This window comes from Mycena indigotica, assembly GCF_014461135.1.
Source record: "Mycena indigotica strain 171206Taipei chromosome Unknown Mind.scaff0011, whole genome shotgun sequence".
NCBI lineage: Eukaryota > Fungi > Basidiomycota > Agaricomycetes > Agaricales > Mycenaceae > Mycena > Mycena indigotica.
Window position 1 is genome coordinate 1119268 of NW_023503010.1, and position 15274 is coordinate 1134541.

Genomic DNA, 15274 nt, shown 5'->3' on the forward strand with positions numbered 1-15274 from the left:
CTGCTTATAGCTGGCTTTTTTGACAAGTTTTCTGCTAGCTTTAGCTAGACATTTGTCAAATTGCCCCCTCTACGGGTGAGCTATGAGTCTCTTGACCTCGTCTTCACTCCAGGTCTTGTGTCCCATCGCAGCGAGTCGACGAAATCCGAAGAATTAAAGTAACAAATGTGACACGAGTGACTACTGATGATCCTCTGATCTTTTACCTGGTTGCCGCGCCTGCCGGGCAACCGACCGACCAACCGACCGTCTCATCGTGACCGTGCCTACTAGTAGCGGAGGGCCGACGAACGGACTGGCCAAAGGCGCAAACGGTGCATGGGCTGCTCTGCATCCTGTTGCCTCCGCTGACAAACACCCATATCTGCAGGAAACGCCCGTGGCTAGCAATACAGCGTGGCGCGCGCAGAACAAGCCAGTCACCGTGTGACACTTTCTCATCCTGACACTCATCTCCTGCTCAAAAAACATCGACATCGATGCTAGGCAGCTAAGATGTGGCACGGGTGCGGGAACCATTGTGTCCGGCCCGGCTGTCTGGCTGCCTCGTGAGTCAACACCAGAACGACAATCTCCCGAAGTAATGCGCCGGGCCGTCCTTTCGTGCGTTATATATAACCACTGCTGGCCTTCGGCATTACTGAAACAACACAGGAGCAGCAAAAGATGCACATCGTCTCACTCTTCCTGTCTCTCAGCGCCTTCTTCTTCTTGTATGCAACTGCCTCTCCAGCGCTTCAAGTCCCAACTCCTGTGAGCCTGGCCAAACGGGCTGCACGTACATCCCCGCCTGCTGGGGCAGTTGTCGTTCGGGGGTCTGGTACGCAGAGCGGAGAGTTCAGTACGATACAGGCGGCAGTCAACTCACTGGATGGGTCATCAAGCAAGGTCATATTCATTTATCCCGGCAAGTGCCTTCCTTTCCGAGACCGCATCGACGAATAATGTCATAGGTACATATCACGAGAAGGTCCTCATTACTCGCGCCGGTCCGTTAACCGTTTGTTTCTTCTTCTTCTTCATTTCAGCGGCAGCAACTAATACGCTGGTTAGATTTATGGCTCGACGGCAGACACCTCGTCATACACATCAAACACGGTTACAATCACATTCTCCGACTCTGCAGCGGCGGAAGGGAGCGATGATCCAAGTGGGACGCTGCGTGTGAAGAAGGACAACTTCGCAATGTACAACGTAAATGTGAAGAACACGTTCGGCGTTGGCTCTCAAGCACTCGCTCTGAGCGCATATGGGACAAATCAAGCATATTATGGCGTGCGCCTTTCATTTCCCACTTTCAATCCCTCTCATTAACCTCAGTGTGGCTTTTACGGATACCAAGACACGCTGCTCACCGAGACGGGCAATCAATTCTATGGTGTCTGCTACATCGAAGGCACTGTCGACTTTATTTGGGGGCAACATGCACGGACGTGGATCCAACGAAGTGTTATCGCCTCAACAGCAGCTGGGTCTATCACTGCCGATGGTCCAAGCAGTGCATCCGATAACAGCATATGTGCGTTCTATCGCTATTTGCTTATTTTCTCGTGTCTGTTTGGTCAATCTAATGACTTCAATACATTGACAGTTGTGATCAATTGCTCGAATATCATCCAAAGCTCTGCTGCGACCACTTCTCTCACAGGGAAAGTGTACCTCGGCCGACCATGGACCCAGTGGGCTCGGTGAGTACCTCCTTCAGTTCAGTAAATATGAGGTCAAAACCATAACAGCGTTGTTTACACATCCTGCACGCTCGGCGCGCAGATTAATTCTGCGGGGTGGTCCGTCTGGTCGTCTTCCACGCCAAACACCCGGGAATGTCTTGTTTGCTGAGTATGCCAGCAGCGGTATGTCTTTTGTTTTTCCCCTCAATGCAGACCAACTTATGGTGGTATGGCATTAGGTGCCGGTGCGTCGGGCACACGGGCGTCCTTCTCCAAGAAGCTCTCCTCTAACTCCGGGTATACGGCCGCAGATATATTAGGGAGCAACTGGATATCTTGGGTGGATCAAGCATATATTTGAGCACTGTGATATGATTCCATCTCAGGATGAAAAAATAATTACCAGTGAGATGGGTAACCGGGATGATTAGTTTGTTGGTGTAAGGGCAACCCTGGAGACTCCGACGAAAGCCTAGCAGGGGAGGATCCAAAGCGTGAATAAAAGCTACGGAAATACACGGAGGGACCAACCTAGCAGGGGAGGATCCAAAGAGAAGAAACTCTGAGGGTCCGCCTGCTAGGGCGCCAACTATATACTGGTCGTCCGTAACTGCCGACGTAGAGCGCAGAAGGCCTGAGCGGCGTCGCAGGCTCTGTCCCAAGGTGATCGTTGGGAGGGTCTTGACGGATCGGTGATTGTGCAGGCGAAGGAGGCCGTGGACGATGGTCAGGGTGGGTCGGAGCGTCCGAGGGGGCGCCGGTCGGATGCGCCTCGGACGCGTTCGGAGGGTCCGAAGGAGGCCGAAGCGGGGGTTCCCCTGACAGTTGGCCTCTGATTATTAAAAGGAAAACTAAGGTTGTTTATGTGGTTAAAATACATAACTTTGATTTTTATTAAGGTTGGTGATGCTCCAAGTCCAGTTTAATGCAATTCTTCTTGGCCCCTTTCAGCCAAATGCAGGATAGGTTCAAAACCTACTTTGCAAAACTGAATGCCAAGCTATGGTTCAAAGTGGTTCCAAACCTGCATTTTTCAGGCTAAAATAGCTTAAACTCCTTTGGACCGTCCAAGCGCATCTGAGGTGCATCCGACCAGCGCCCCCTCGGACGCCTCCGACCCATCCCAACCATTGTCCACAGCCTCCTTTGCCCGCACAATCACCGATCCGTCAAGACCCTCCCAACGATCACCTTGGGACAGAGCCTGCGACGCCGCTTAGGCCTTCTGCGCTCTATGTCGGCAGTTACGGACGACCAGTATATAGTTAGCACCCTAGCAGGTGGACCCTTAGAGTTTCTTCTCTTTGTTTGGATCCTTCCCTGCTAGGTCAGTCCCTCTGTGTATTTTCTGTAGCTTTTATTCACGCTTTAGATCCTCCCCTGCTAGGCTTTCATTAGAGTCTCCAGGGTTGCCCTTACAAATGATTTCGACACGGTTTCAAAACCGGTTTCAAAACATATGTGAGTTTTGAAATCTGCAGCCAGCTGACCCGGTTTCAAAACCAACACGTAGGGCATGTAGGCCTTAGGGTTTCATGAACTCATAAATAAAATTAGCACATTCAATCTTCAAAAGCTGTGAAGCAATATTTAAAGCTGGGGAGTAGCCCCAGCCTGTCTAGTATAAAGTTATATGTGTTACCTCCATGAGACTTTATGGTTCGGGTCGGGCCGACAGGCTGTCCACCCCTGCAGGACCATTCGGGCCTGGTGTACCGCCACTCTTCTTAACTTTCTATTCCTCCCACCTCTTTACTTTACCTCTGTGGGCTCTATGCAGTGCCCATCCAATCTGCCCTGAGACCTAGTGCCTGCTCGATCCAATCTCTAATACTTGTCAAACCCTGGGTTTGTAAGGGCAACCCCCCGAGGCTTGAAATCAGAGTCCTGAGCAGAGGGGGAATCCTTAGTGAAACTACTACAACAGGAAGGGACGCTACAGACTCACCTGAGCAGAGGGGGAGAAAAAGCCAAGGAGCCCTCTGCTCAGGTGCACTACTATATACTGGTGACCGGAGTAATGATAGAGTGACTGCATAGCGACGAACGACGCATGAGAGAAGTCAGGTGTCGCTAATGGACCCTAGGTGAGTGTCGAGTAGCCCTCGAAGAGGCAGGTTTGGGACCGTGATGCCAAGGGAAGAGCCCAGGCATCTTTAGAAGGCCCAGGAAGGGCTTCGGGGGGTCCAGACTACCTCTGGGCATCTCCACTTGTGACCGTGACCATAACTGTGACAACCGGAATCGCAATCGGAATCAGAATCAATTCCAGGCGTGTGACCGTGACGTGACGGCCAGAAACAGAGAGGGGGGCATGGAGCAGAGAGGGAAGGAGTTGGGCTAGCCCAAGGGCTGGGGAGTGTCGGAGAGGACCAATGGGAATGGCGGCCAGCCATGACCACTGGAGGGTAGCGACAGGAGGGTCACTCGGAGACGTCCCCGGACGTCTCCAGAGAGGTGGAGGTGTGAGGGCGTGCAGCCTGGGGGCGCTGTAGTAGGCACGAGCCTTAACAGCAGGAGGCCTCACCCAAAGGAAGACCCGATGACGGGGGCCGTGGTGGCGGAGTGGGGAGCGGAGCCATGGTGAGGCTCAGCCATCCGAACGTAGGCCCGAATGCTGACATAGGTTGGGGACACCCAAGAGGTCCCCAGGTAGAGGTTGCAGGGAGACCTCGATGACCGACAGCCCAGAGAGGCTATAAGGCCATAGGCTTGAGGTCTCAGACGAAAGTGGTGCGTCCACATCCGGAGAGACTCCCAGAAAGGGGTGGTCATGGGAGTCAGAGGCTGGGGACCACTGGATGCGGGATGTGGTGGGAGAAGTGGAGGAGGAGCGTCAGGGTGCAGGAATACAGAGACTCGGATAGAGACACGGAGAGCGAGTGGAGACGCGGAGCAACCATGATCTGTTAGTTGATTATAGATCAAAATGTGTCAAGTTCAGTCAATGAGGTATATAAAGATATCCATGTACTCTGATTGGTCTCTATATATTCTTAGAGGATGAATTAAGGTGAACATTCCAAGACAGGTTGAGTGCAGAACTGGTTTACACCAATAGTAGGGTCTATAGACTGAGTACTGGACATTGAGATGCATGTATGGGGGTATTTGAATGTGTACTAAGACCCTCTACTGTAATTACTTGTGGTTCAGGTATGTGTCACCAGAGGTAGCTGAAGAGGGGGTAGGTACCCATAGAGCAAAAGATAGTGTCTTCGCTATTACAACTGGTCAGAAATTAATTTCAAGTATAATCCAAGACATGAAGGTAGGATGGTATAGACCTCCAAATGAACCTGTCCAGCACTTGAATCAACCTCATAGCCATTCTGGATCCCTCCCAGTACCATTATCAGTGTTATCTATTCCAAAGATGATGGGTTGGCCATGGCATGGCCTTTATGAGTCTGAGAAATCTAAGTATATCTACGAGTAGGGGCATGATCCAGCTCCCAGAAAGTGGTGCCCCTGCCTCTGTAGCCCATCTTCATCCTGTGTTATATGACACCTAAGGCCTCCAAGAATTGACTTGCTCTAACACTTGTGGTATGATCACAAATGGGTGGGATTATAGTGGACCATCATATGTCACTATATCAACTTAGATCATGGGACTCTATGGATGTAGTCCCAAGATATCAGCAAAATACTCCCTAGCTCAATATTAAATCATACTTGGCAGTCAATAGGTTGATGTCATGGCACCAAATGATATGACTAGATGAAAAAGATAATGTTAGGGTGCTATACCCTTCAAATGAGCACTCTCCCAACTTTATCTGCCCTAACTAGCTAGAGATCCATAGTTATCTTGCAGGGTTGATGAAGATCAAATACTACTGATGTGTGGTACATTGCATTACTAGTATCATATTCACTCAGAATCTGAAGCTGAAATACCAGAGCCCTGGTGTGGAGTATGTGAACATAGGAGTCACCTACCACACATTAGTTTAAGTACCAGATATTCATACTATAGTGATTAAAGACCATTGTCAATTAATGGTACTGGTCAAAAACTTCCTGGTAGTACTTGAATCATGTGTTTACCTCAAGTAGTTATAAAGATAGAGGCTCATCAGTTGTAGCTCAGCTAGTAATTGACTAGTGCTGGCATAACTATTCAACTGGCAGTGTAGGTGACTTAATGAAAGTTGTTTGTATATGCAAAATATACAACTTTGATTTTGTGACGATCTGTGACATTCCCTGATGATTGTACTGTTAAATGGCGAAAATTTCCTTTTTGGGAAATTTGTCACGACTGTGACACGGTGTAATGGCACTGAACTCAGGCCAAGTCTCTCAGGTCTTTAATTATTCATCATTATTCATTCCCTGCTAATTATCTCATTAGTATATAGACTTTAAGGATATTATTCAAATTATTTATACCATATAGACCACTGACAAGCCTACAATGTATTGGACATAGTCAAAAATCAGCTGAAGAACTTGAAAAACTTATAATTATTCATTCCTTTATCCATAGATTATTCATTTCTATGAGAACCATGCAAATTTGTGTTGCTTCACAGTGTTACCACGCTGGGTCAACACTGCGAATTGACAGTCATTTTTGGGACAAACAGGTGCTTAGCTAAGTTAGGAAAGATACATAAGATCTTAGGGACCTTTTATAAGATCTTCCAAAAGACATATAAGATGCATCTCATCTTAGAGAGAGTCTAATTCATCTTAGAAGACACTTAGAAAAGATGCATAAGAGCTTATGGAACTTTCATAAGATCTTACAAAAGACACACAACATATATAAGATGCTCTAAGATCTTAAATAAGTTCATAAGTGAAATAAGGTGATATAAGATCTTCTCTAAGACCCCTCTAAGATCTTGTCATTTTCCTGATGCCGGGCGGCCTCTGGCTCAAGCGGCGGCTCGTTGGTCGAAGACAGGTGGTCCAAGTTCGTCATGGAAGGAGGAGTGTCACCACGAATGTCACGTCTGCAACAGCCGCTGAGGGTGATTGATTCATCTGTGTCTGAGATATGCCCTGCGTAAAGCCGTGATTGCAGTGCTGCCGGTGATCAGGGGATTCAGGGCTGCACTACGGATGTGTCAAATGAATATGGCATAGTACGGACAGCGGTTTCTCGCTGTCAAACTCTCCAAGCTGCAAGCACTGAGCGGAAACCCATCTGTTGAAGTGAGTAGAGCATCAATGACATGTACTTGTGGAGCGGTAGTGGTAGTATTTAGCCTAAATCCAGACAGCTATGGGTGACTTGTGGCGACGCACTCGTCCAAGCCCGAACTTCAAGACAAAACGACATTGAACCGGCTTCGACTCGGAGCCCCTTGGGAATAACGCTCCAAGCCGAATGAACTCGCATTGCCCCCATCCAATCCGCTCTCGGGAATCAGAGACGGGCCGACAGCAGCGTGCCACCTGCAAAGCGCGGGCCAGGGTAAATGTAATGCCGCAGACGCGGAGGCCCGGGCCGCGGAGGAATAGCACGCGCTGGATGCGTCAGGATCCCGCGTGCGACGGGAGGCTCAAAATGGAGCGTTGGTGCGAGTGGAAGAGAAGGACTTCAAGCATCAGTAAAACTACAGGTTGGTCTTGGAGATCTTTGGTCTTTGAAACAGATCTTTGGTCTTGGAAATAGGTCTTTAGCAGTCTTGGTCTTGGGGAGGATGATCTTTGGTCTTGGGCCATGGTCTTTGGAAATGTTTTGGTCTTTATAAGTTATGCACAAGAAAAATGAATTGGTCTGGAGATAAAGTTGGCTATTGCATCAATACATTTGAGAGCATTCCTTAATAGTTTCTCCAAAAGTTGTATAGACAGAGACATGCTAATTATCATGCTGAATGGCTCTATGGTGAAGCAGGGCATTGGAGCAATAGAGGGGATAGAGGGCCTGTTCCCCACTCCCAAGAGCTACATTGGTTTTGTCACTACTGCCAATCAAGAGAGTGCTCCCAGACTTTGCTTCACTTGTAGTGCCAGTAGTAGAGTCACCCTATAAGACCAGTCAGACTAGGGTGACCAAGAGAAAAGGACATACAGTTTGATGCCAGGCCCACTGGCATGGGCCCAATACAAAGTTCTGGTCAATGTGTCCATTGGTTTTGTTGTGGTCACTGGTGGAGGACATGAAAGTTCGACGGGAAAAGGAATGACAAGTCATTCCGGGGATAGTCGGCTACTCCGGGCATCCAAGCCGTGGCCCAGCGTAACGACGGAGCTTCTGCTGATCATCAGCACATGGTGACGTGACGTCCGTGACCGGTTTTTCGCCACTCTTCCCTCTCTCCCACCACTTCCCTCTCAATCCCCCCCCATACACAGGCCGGCGCTTACACTACGGTGGCTGCGACATGACCCCCCCGATGCTGAAGGACATTCACTGGCTGAGAATCTAGCGCCTTGCAGCTATTTCTCGTGTGCGGCGCTATTTGCTCTTCCCTCAGAATGCTTCGCGCTGACCTCCTACCAGTGTATATTCTTCCCTGCCCCAGACATATGGTATGTCGGCAAAACACCGCTTAGACGCCCTCTGACACTCCCTACCGCAGCTGCTGTGTTCTCCTGGTGTGCTCAAGCTCCTCCTACCGCCGACGGCTGCATCAGGTGCGTGTCCTGCTGTGACGTGCCCATACTTTTAACGCAACCACCGAGGTCAGGCCCGCTGCTCACGCAGGTCGGGGACATTGTCAACCCTGCTGTCGCGCAGATCGCCGCGCTCGCCGGCCAGCCCGTGAGCGCCATCCTCGCATCGGCCGAGGGCATCGTTGACGCGACTGGCGTCACAAAGCTCATCCAGCCGGTCCTCGCCACCACACCGGCGCGCTCAACTCGGTGCTCGCCATCGCCAACTGGGTGCCGTTGCCGTCCTCCTAGCCGCTCCTCGCCTAGTGCTTGGTTTCACGATGGCGCAATTGCGGTCGCGCTTGCTGCGGGCCATCGGAAAGACTGCCGCGGTCAGTTCCAGTATTGCTCGCGCTCATTATTATCACTGACCACCAAACAGAAGGCCTTGTTTTACCCAAGACTGTCGTTCACGGTGATGAACTAGGCGCTGTTGGGTACCCTGTGGACGGTAACGAGGGCCGATGCAGCCTGTCGTAGAGCACTGAAATGTGCCGAGAGCACGGACTGCAGCGCCGATAGTATGTCATTTACCCATATAGAATATATTGGTTGTATAGTAGCGTGCAATATATGAGCTTTTTAACTCACATATGGTCTTGAGACTTCTAATAAATATCTTTGGCAAGCTATTTACAATCTTGGGTAAAGACCAACTAGGTCTTGGTAAGACCATTTTGGTCTTGGGAAAGATTCCCAAGACAATTGAATCTGCTTAGCCCAAGACCGCAGTCTTAGGCGTCTTTGAGGTCTTAGGCATCTTTGGGATCTTGCCCAAGATCCCAAAGATGCCTAAGACCGAGGTGGGCAAGATCCCAAAGATGCCTAAGACCGAGGTGTAGTTTTACTGATGAGAGTCACAAGAACGTTGAGTCACATCACGTTCTGCCACGTGGCGGGTGACATCACGCAGAGTCGGCGGCTTTCCTCAGCGTTTGATCTCCATCACAACCTACCGGCCAGTTGATAGCAGGCAAGCTGGTGCACGGGCTACGCCTTGTCCATAGGCACTCGGTACGTCGATGTCATCTCGGCGCACGCATCAATCTATCCACATGGGTTGCACAGCCACATTCATATCCTTGCTTCCTGCCACATCATCGCGCGCCTGTGCGCTTTTTCTGGGTTGGGTACGCGCTAATCTGTCCAGCGAGCGAGGATGAAGGGCTGACGGCAGACAGCTCGTTGATTACCTGCGTTTGAGTGTGGTCTGTGGAGCTTAAGGCGATAGCGCGTCTTGCTGGCTGGTAAAAACCGCGCTGTCCCAGTCGCAGGCTTTACAGCGTACCTACCCAACGATGTCGGGTCCATTCGTCTACGTCCCCGAGGCCGAGCACGCCGCGGCGGACGGCTACGCAGCGTATGCCTATCCGTACGCACAAGCGACCCCGCCACTGGGCTATACTCCATTCGTCCCGCCTTCGCCCGCTCTCTCCGCTGCGTCTGCCACCTCCCATCACCACCCCGGGTCCCGTTCACCGTCGCTGTCCGTGAATTCCACCCCGGCATACGGCCCGGGACCGTGGTCCCCGCTCGGCCCCCGCCCCCGGACAAACTCCTGGGCCGCCCCGCCCACCGCCGGCGCTAAAGCCAAAGCTGCTGCACCCGGATCAATTGCCCTCAGCGCTAGCGCGGGCGGGTCGCCGACGCTCAAATCTGCGCTGCTGCACCCCAGCGCGCTCTTGCGTCCGGGCCACAAGAAGGCCAAGTCCTCCGGCAACGTCACATTCGCGCCATCTCCGCTTGTTGCCGGCCTGACCCACCCGTGGCTCGACGCAGGTGTCCACTCGTCGCCGGCGTTCGCCGCGGCACCACCCTTCCGCTTCGACCTCTCCATCGCAGCCTTCGCGCCGGAACGCGCCGGCAGCCGGCCCGGAGAGCCGACGTGGACGCCGCTCGGTGCGGCGGAGTTCGCGGCCGAAGCGTTCTACCCCGCGCGCTACGAGCTGCGCATCACGCACGAGGCGCTCCCGTGGCCTGTCGTGTTGCGCTTGGAGGATAAGAAGAGCAATAAGGGCCGCCGGCCGGCAAAGGAGAAGGACGATAGACACGGGAACGATCACGGGACACCCACCGCGCCGCCGCCGCCCATCACGCTCGGCGACGTGCTCGCGGCGCTGCACCACACGCTGCACGTGCTCATCACTGCGGCGGAGTGGGCCGCGCTCCCGCCGGCACGCAAAGCGCAGGTGTCCGCCGCGTTCACTGCGCGCTGCCGCGCCGAGGCGGTCCGCAGCGGCGCGTCCACGGCGGAGCTGCACGACCAGGAACAGGCGGAGCGCGCAAAGGGCCTGCGCAGGGTCGACTTCCTTGCTGGACAAACCTCGTTCCGCGGCCTGCGGGCGAGGGAGGGCGAGGGAAATAAGGATGGGGTGTTTGAATTGGTGACTCGCCTAAAAGATGTGTAGTATCCATGAGCTTGTCCAGGTCATGTTGTTTGTTAGATCTTGTAATACCTGTTCAAGTTCAGCCACATGTTGGAATCAAAATATGACTTGAACCACTTGTATTCTCAGGCTTTAACTTACCAGTCTGACCATTGAGATGTTTCATGTGACTTGTAGGTTCTCTGTAAGGGCAACCGCGGAGGCTTCAATGTGACTCCAACATGAGTCCTAGCAGGGGGAATTCACAACAATATAGTTCTAATACTATTTGAACCAGGTCAGCCCTAAAGTAACAAACTTGTTATTTTGTGAGTATTTCATGTTCTGTGAGTCAACTATTATAAATTTTGAATAGGTTTGAACTGAACCTTACTCAATCAATGAAGCTCTACTACCATGTGCAATATGAAGTCATTTGGTTGACTTTGAATTTTACCGTCAATTCAATAAACCTTGACTTGTAGTGAAAGTCTGTGATTTTGTAGTCAAGCATATCAGGGTTGAAACCAAGTTTGTATAGAGGTTTGAAATACCTTTCTGACCATATCTGACTTGATGAACAGCCCAGAAACCATCAAGTAATTGGATTAACTTGTTAATCTAATGGTCAAAATGTATTTTATAATAAAGGTCTGTGGTTTGTATACAATGAACTTTATGTTACTAGTAAATACCAGTATGTAGGCCTATTGAACACCTTCCTGCTCACATATCATATGTTAGGAAGGGATAAGAACTTATTGAGATATGACCCTACCACTGTTTTGAAAACTCAGGATTGGGTCAGTAACTTGCATTTTCTAACTCACCATTGACTTTGAAGCCTAAATCTAAACTGAATAGTAATATGTATTAAGGGTTCCTACAATCTGGTAACATTTATTAGAAAGTTTGTGTAAAGTCATTACAAAGTTGTTATCCCATTCACGCTAATTATGTATTTAAATATGTAGCTGGAAACTGAACTTGTAGGGTCTACCTGGAGGTCAGACCCTTAGGGTTAACTTAAGGGTTGACCCTCAAGCCACTGATATACATATAATATCTCTTATAATTTCTCCAATATATATATACTGATAGTTTTAATCACAATTTTTGGCATAAATAAATTTGAGATTTCAACTATCTATAGGACTGAAACCATCCCTGAAATGGTTCATATCTGCACACATATATTTGGTTGTGATATCATATACATCAAATGTGGTGAAACTGACAGTGAAACAAAGGATTTCACTGACAGTTTCAGCATAGATGATACAAAAGAAATCAGCAGTAGAGAAATGCATATAGATTCTCTTTGTTTCTATTTGTATTTCTCCACTGCTGAAACTGTAGGTTTACAGTACAATGAAATCATTGTTGAAATCTCAAATTTATTAAAATTATCATAATTTTCATCTCAGACTGCCTAAAACTTGTATATATTTAACTAAAATCATTATCAGTTTCAAAAAGGTATATTTTGGGCAAATTTCCACAGGTTGATTTGGTTCTAGATTCTGGAAGAATCTAAAACAGTTTCTCCTTCAAGAGAGATTTTACCAAATCCAGTGTGATTCACCTGAGGCATGTGCTATAGCATAGGCTGCCTAATGCTTTATGGGCATCCAACTCACCCTTGGTGGATTGGCCTCATAGTTGCCCTGAGGCTTGATTTTAATATAGATTGATTATATTTACAAGAAAATTGCCAATAAGACCTATCTTGCTTGATTTTTATGCATTTTCAGATAGACTCATGTATATATGAAATGCAGCTATATGCTGGTTGTTTGCAATTAACTGCCAAAAACATGAAATCACATTCTTTCTTTGTTTTTAGGTTGTGTTATGGCACACACTTGACCCATTGCTCAATCAAGCTATTGTTGCACCCTGTCTACATGTAATAAAATTAGTGTCAATGATAGACAGAGAGTGCTGGGGGGTCTCTATACTACCCTGTTGGGACAAATGTAGGTAGCTGCTTTTTCTAGGCTGATCACTGATGACAGTGGCACATTTAATATCATCATCAATTTCTGATAACATCATAATCTCCACCACATTACACCAACCAAGACCAAACAAAGGTCTAGCACAGTCTTACCATACTTGGTTAGATGATATCATCCATCAATCCATCAATAACTCAGACTGAGTCAGAGTGAGTCATTATTAGTCAACCCAGAATTAGTGTATAAAGAGAATGCTGGTGAGCTTCTGTCCCCAGTGCTTTTATCTCTTTTCCCTCCTACCTTTTGGGAAATAGTCATCTGGTTGTATCATACCTGTTGAAGTATAGCACAGCTGGCCATATAGCCAGTGTGGTGCGCCTTATCTAGAGGCGCATGTAATGCTTCCCCCTTTTATTTCTCCTTACTACCATTACTTACTTGATCAAGCTTATATACTTCACATACCTAGGAGCACTGCCTTAGTCATTCACATTCAAGTGCCCCGACTGAGGTATATGTTTCGTATTCACATTATTGCCTTCTATACTCATTTACATACTTCAGTACTATTTCTACAGGTACATAGTTGAATCTCAGTCGTTCATATTCAAGTGCCCCAACTGAGTACTATTTCCACAATAGCTATCAATACAACTTGATCTCATCATCAATCACTACAAAGTTAGATTATTTGATCATTCATTAAGTTGGGCCATCATTTTGTTTGTGACAGTTGCTTATTTTAAGTTGGCAGGCAGTGAGGAAACCTGTCAGGGGAACCTCCCTTTCGGCCCGGAGACGCGCCCGATTCTGGTCCGATTCCGGTTCCGACTCCGGTCCGGCCCTCCATCTCGCCCGCACAATCACCGATCCGTCAACGCCCTCCCGACAGTCGCCCTGGGACCTTGCCTGCGACGCCGCCCAAGCCTTCTGTGCCCGACAGCGGCAGCTACGGACAAGCAGTATATAGTCAGCTACCTAGCAGGCGGACCCTCAGAGTTTCTTCTCTTTGGATCCTCCCCTGCTAGGACCTTGATCTCAGGCCTCCGGGGTTGCCCTTACAAAACCACTGTTGATAAACTTGAGCCTATAAAAATCAACATAGAATATTATTGGCTTGGTTGCACAAGGAATCCTCAACTACATTCCCTATTTTAGTGAATTCTATTTCTGGCCTAGAGACTAAAACCGGCCTACCTATATATTCAATTTTGCATAAGTCAAAAGGGAGACTAGAAGTACAGAGACCACACTTAATAATATAACTCATATTGAGCAAATAACTTGAAGCAAGTATTTCTACCATGTACATATCCATAAGTATTCCAAGATAAGAAATCCAGTCCAATCAATTTGCACAGACTCACTCCAGGGTTATCGCCAAAAAACGGCCCCCGAAGGAGGGCTTATTTGTAACAAATGCGGGTACAAAACAATAGAGCCAATTTTCACACAAATCAAGGGCCCTGATTTGACTGCATGTGACCGGGAATTACCTTATTTGGTAATTTGCGAGTCACATCAGGGGCCTGGACTTGAGTCCAATCAGGCAACCATTTTTGGCAGCAACTTTCCTATAAATAAATCCGGCTTGGGGCCACTGTTTTTGTGGGAATCCCCAGTGTAACTTGAACATGGATGATATTACTTAATGAAGTTCTATTATCCCAGGCCCACTAGAGTACTCCCATATATGTACAATAAAATAGCCTTTTTTGAATATTGCATTTGCATATCTTTTTAGATATCCCACTTTCAAACCTTTTTGAGATTATTTTTCCCAAAAAGGAATATGTATGTATATATTTTAGACTATTATATTGTTCAGACTCAATGCTAGTGAAATGCCAATGAAAGGTGTTCTTTGTAAACCAATTTCTTGTTTACTCTCAGTTCCAGCAAACAATCATCTATGTAAACGGTGAATTCATGGGACGCCGGCGGCGTCAAGTTGATCCAGACCTCCCACGCACAAGGCTATCGCAAAACTCGCGCTCGGCGCCCGTCATTATATTTGCTGTCCCAGATGCCACCGTCTGTGAGTATCATTAGCAGCTATGTACTAGTAGCTATTGCGCCCGCGTCGAGGGAGGCCTTCGCGCTTGGATTGGACGACAGGATGTGGGGCCGTGCGCAGTAAACAAGCGTGAGTGTGGGCAGGCCCGGCTGCTGAGCGCTTATCCAAGTAGTAGGCAAGGTACACCACTGAGGAGGGATAGTTAGTAGATGGGTGGGTACTAATTCTAGTACTAAATATAGTGCTAACAACGTAAAAACAGCACTATAATCCGATATTCAATGCTGGTCACAGAAATCAACTTCAAGGACTTGGGACAAACCTGAGATCTATGGCCTGCGGATAGGGCTCTCCTTCTCATCCGGCTGTTCTCCCGTTCCCAACGATGCGACTCCTCGACAGCAGCCGCGACCATTTTCGGAGAATCCGTCTCACGCCGTCAATCGTGGCTTCGATCAATTCCCTCGGACGTTACACTCGACGTGCCTCTCGCTTTCTCGTCTGCACCACCACGACGAGTCCACGGGGACGACCACAGCCAAGGGCTGACGGCTTGGGCTTTAGCCCCCGCAGAACCAGAGCTTTCGCTGCACCCGTCTTCTACCTCACTCGAGCTCAGGAGGCTCTGACCAGTTGGTGGCG

The 15274-nt window shown here is 48.8% G+C and overlaps 2 protein-coding genes across 2 annotated transcripts; both read left to right on the forward strand.

Annotated features, from left to right (window-relative positions):
- Nucleotides 1-495: 495 nt before the first annotated feature.
- Nucleotides 496-1839, forward strand: MIND_01164400 (Carbohydrate esterase family 8 protein; the record flags this gene model as incomplete). Its single annotated transcript, XM_037368164.1, has 7 exons — nucleotides 496-506; nucleotides 564-603; nucleotides 655-820; nucleotides 954-1000; nucleotides 1054-1275; nucleotides 1321-1688; nucleotides 1737-1839. 7 exons carry the CDS (start codon nucleotides 496-498, stop codon nucleotides 1837-1839), a joined length of 957 nt encoding a protein of 318 aa, XP_037215090.1.
- A 7747-nt stretch (nucleotides 1840-9586) lies between these two features.
- MIND_01164500 (Carbohydrate esterase family 8 protein) lies at nucleotides 9587-10696 on the forward strand (the record flags this gene model as incomplete). Its single annotated transcript, XM_037368165.1, has 1 exon — nucleotides 9587-10696. One exon carries the CDS (start codon nucleotides 9587-9589, stop codon nucleotides 10694-10696), a length of 1110 nt encoding a protein of 369 aa, XP_037215091.1.
- Nucleotides 10697-15274: the final 4578 nt, after the last annotated feature.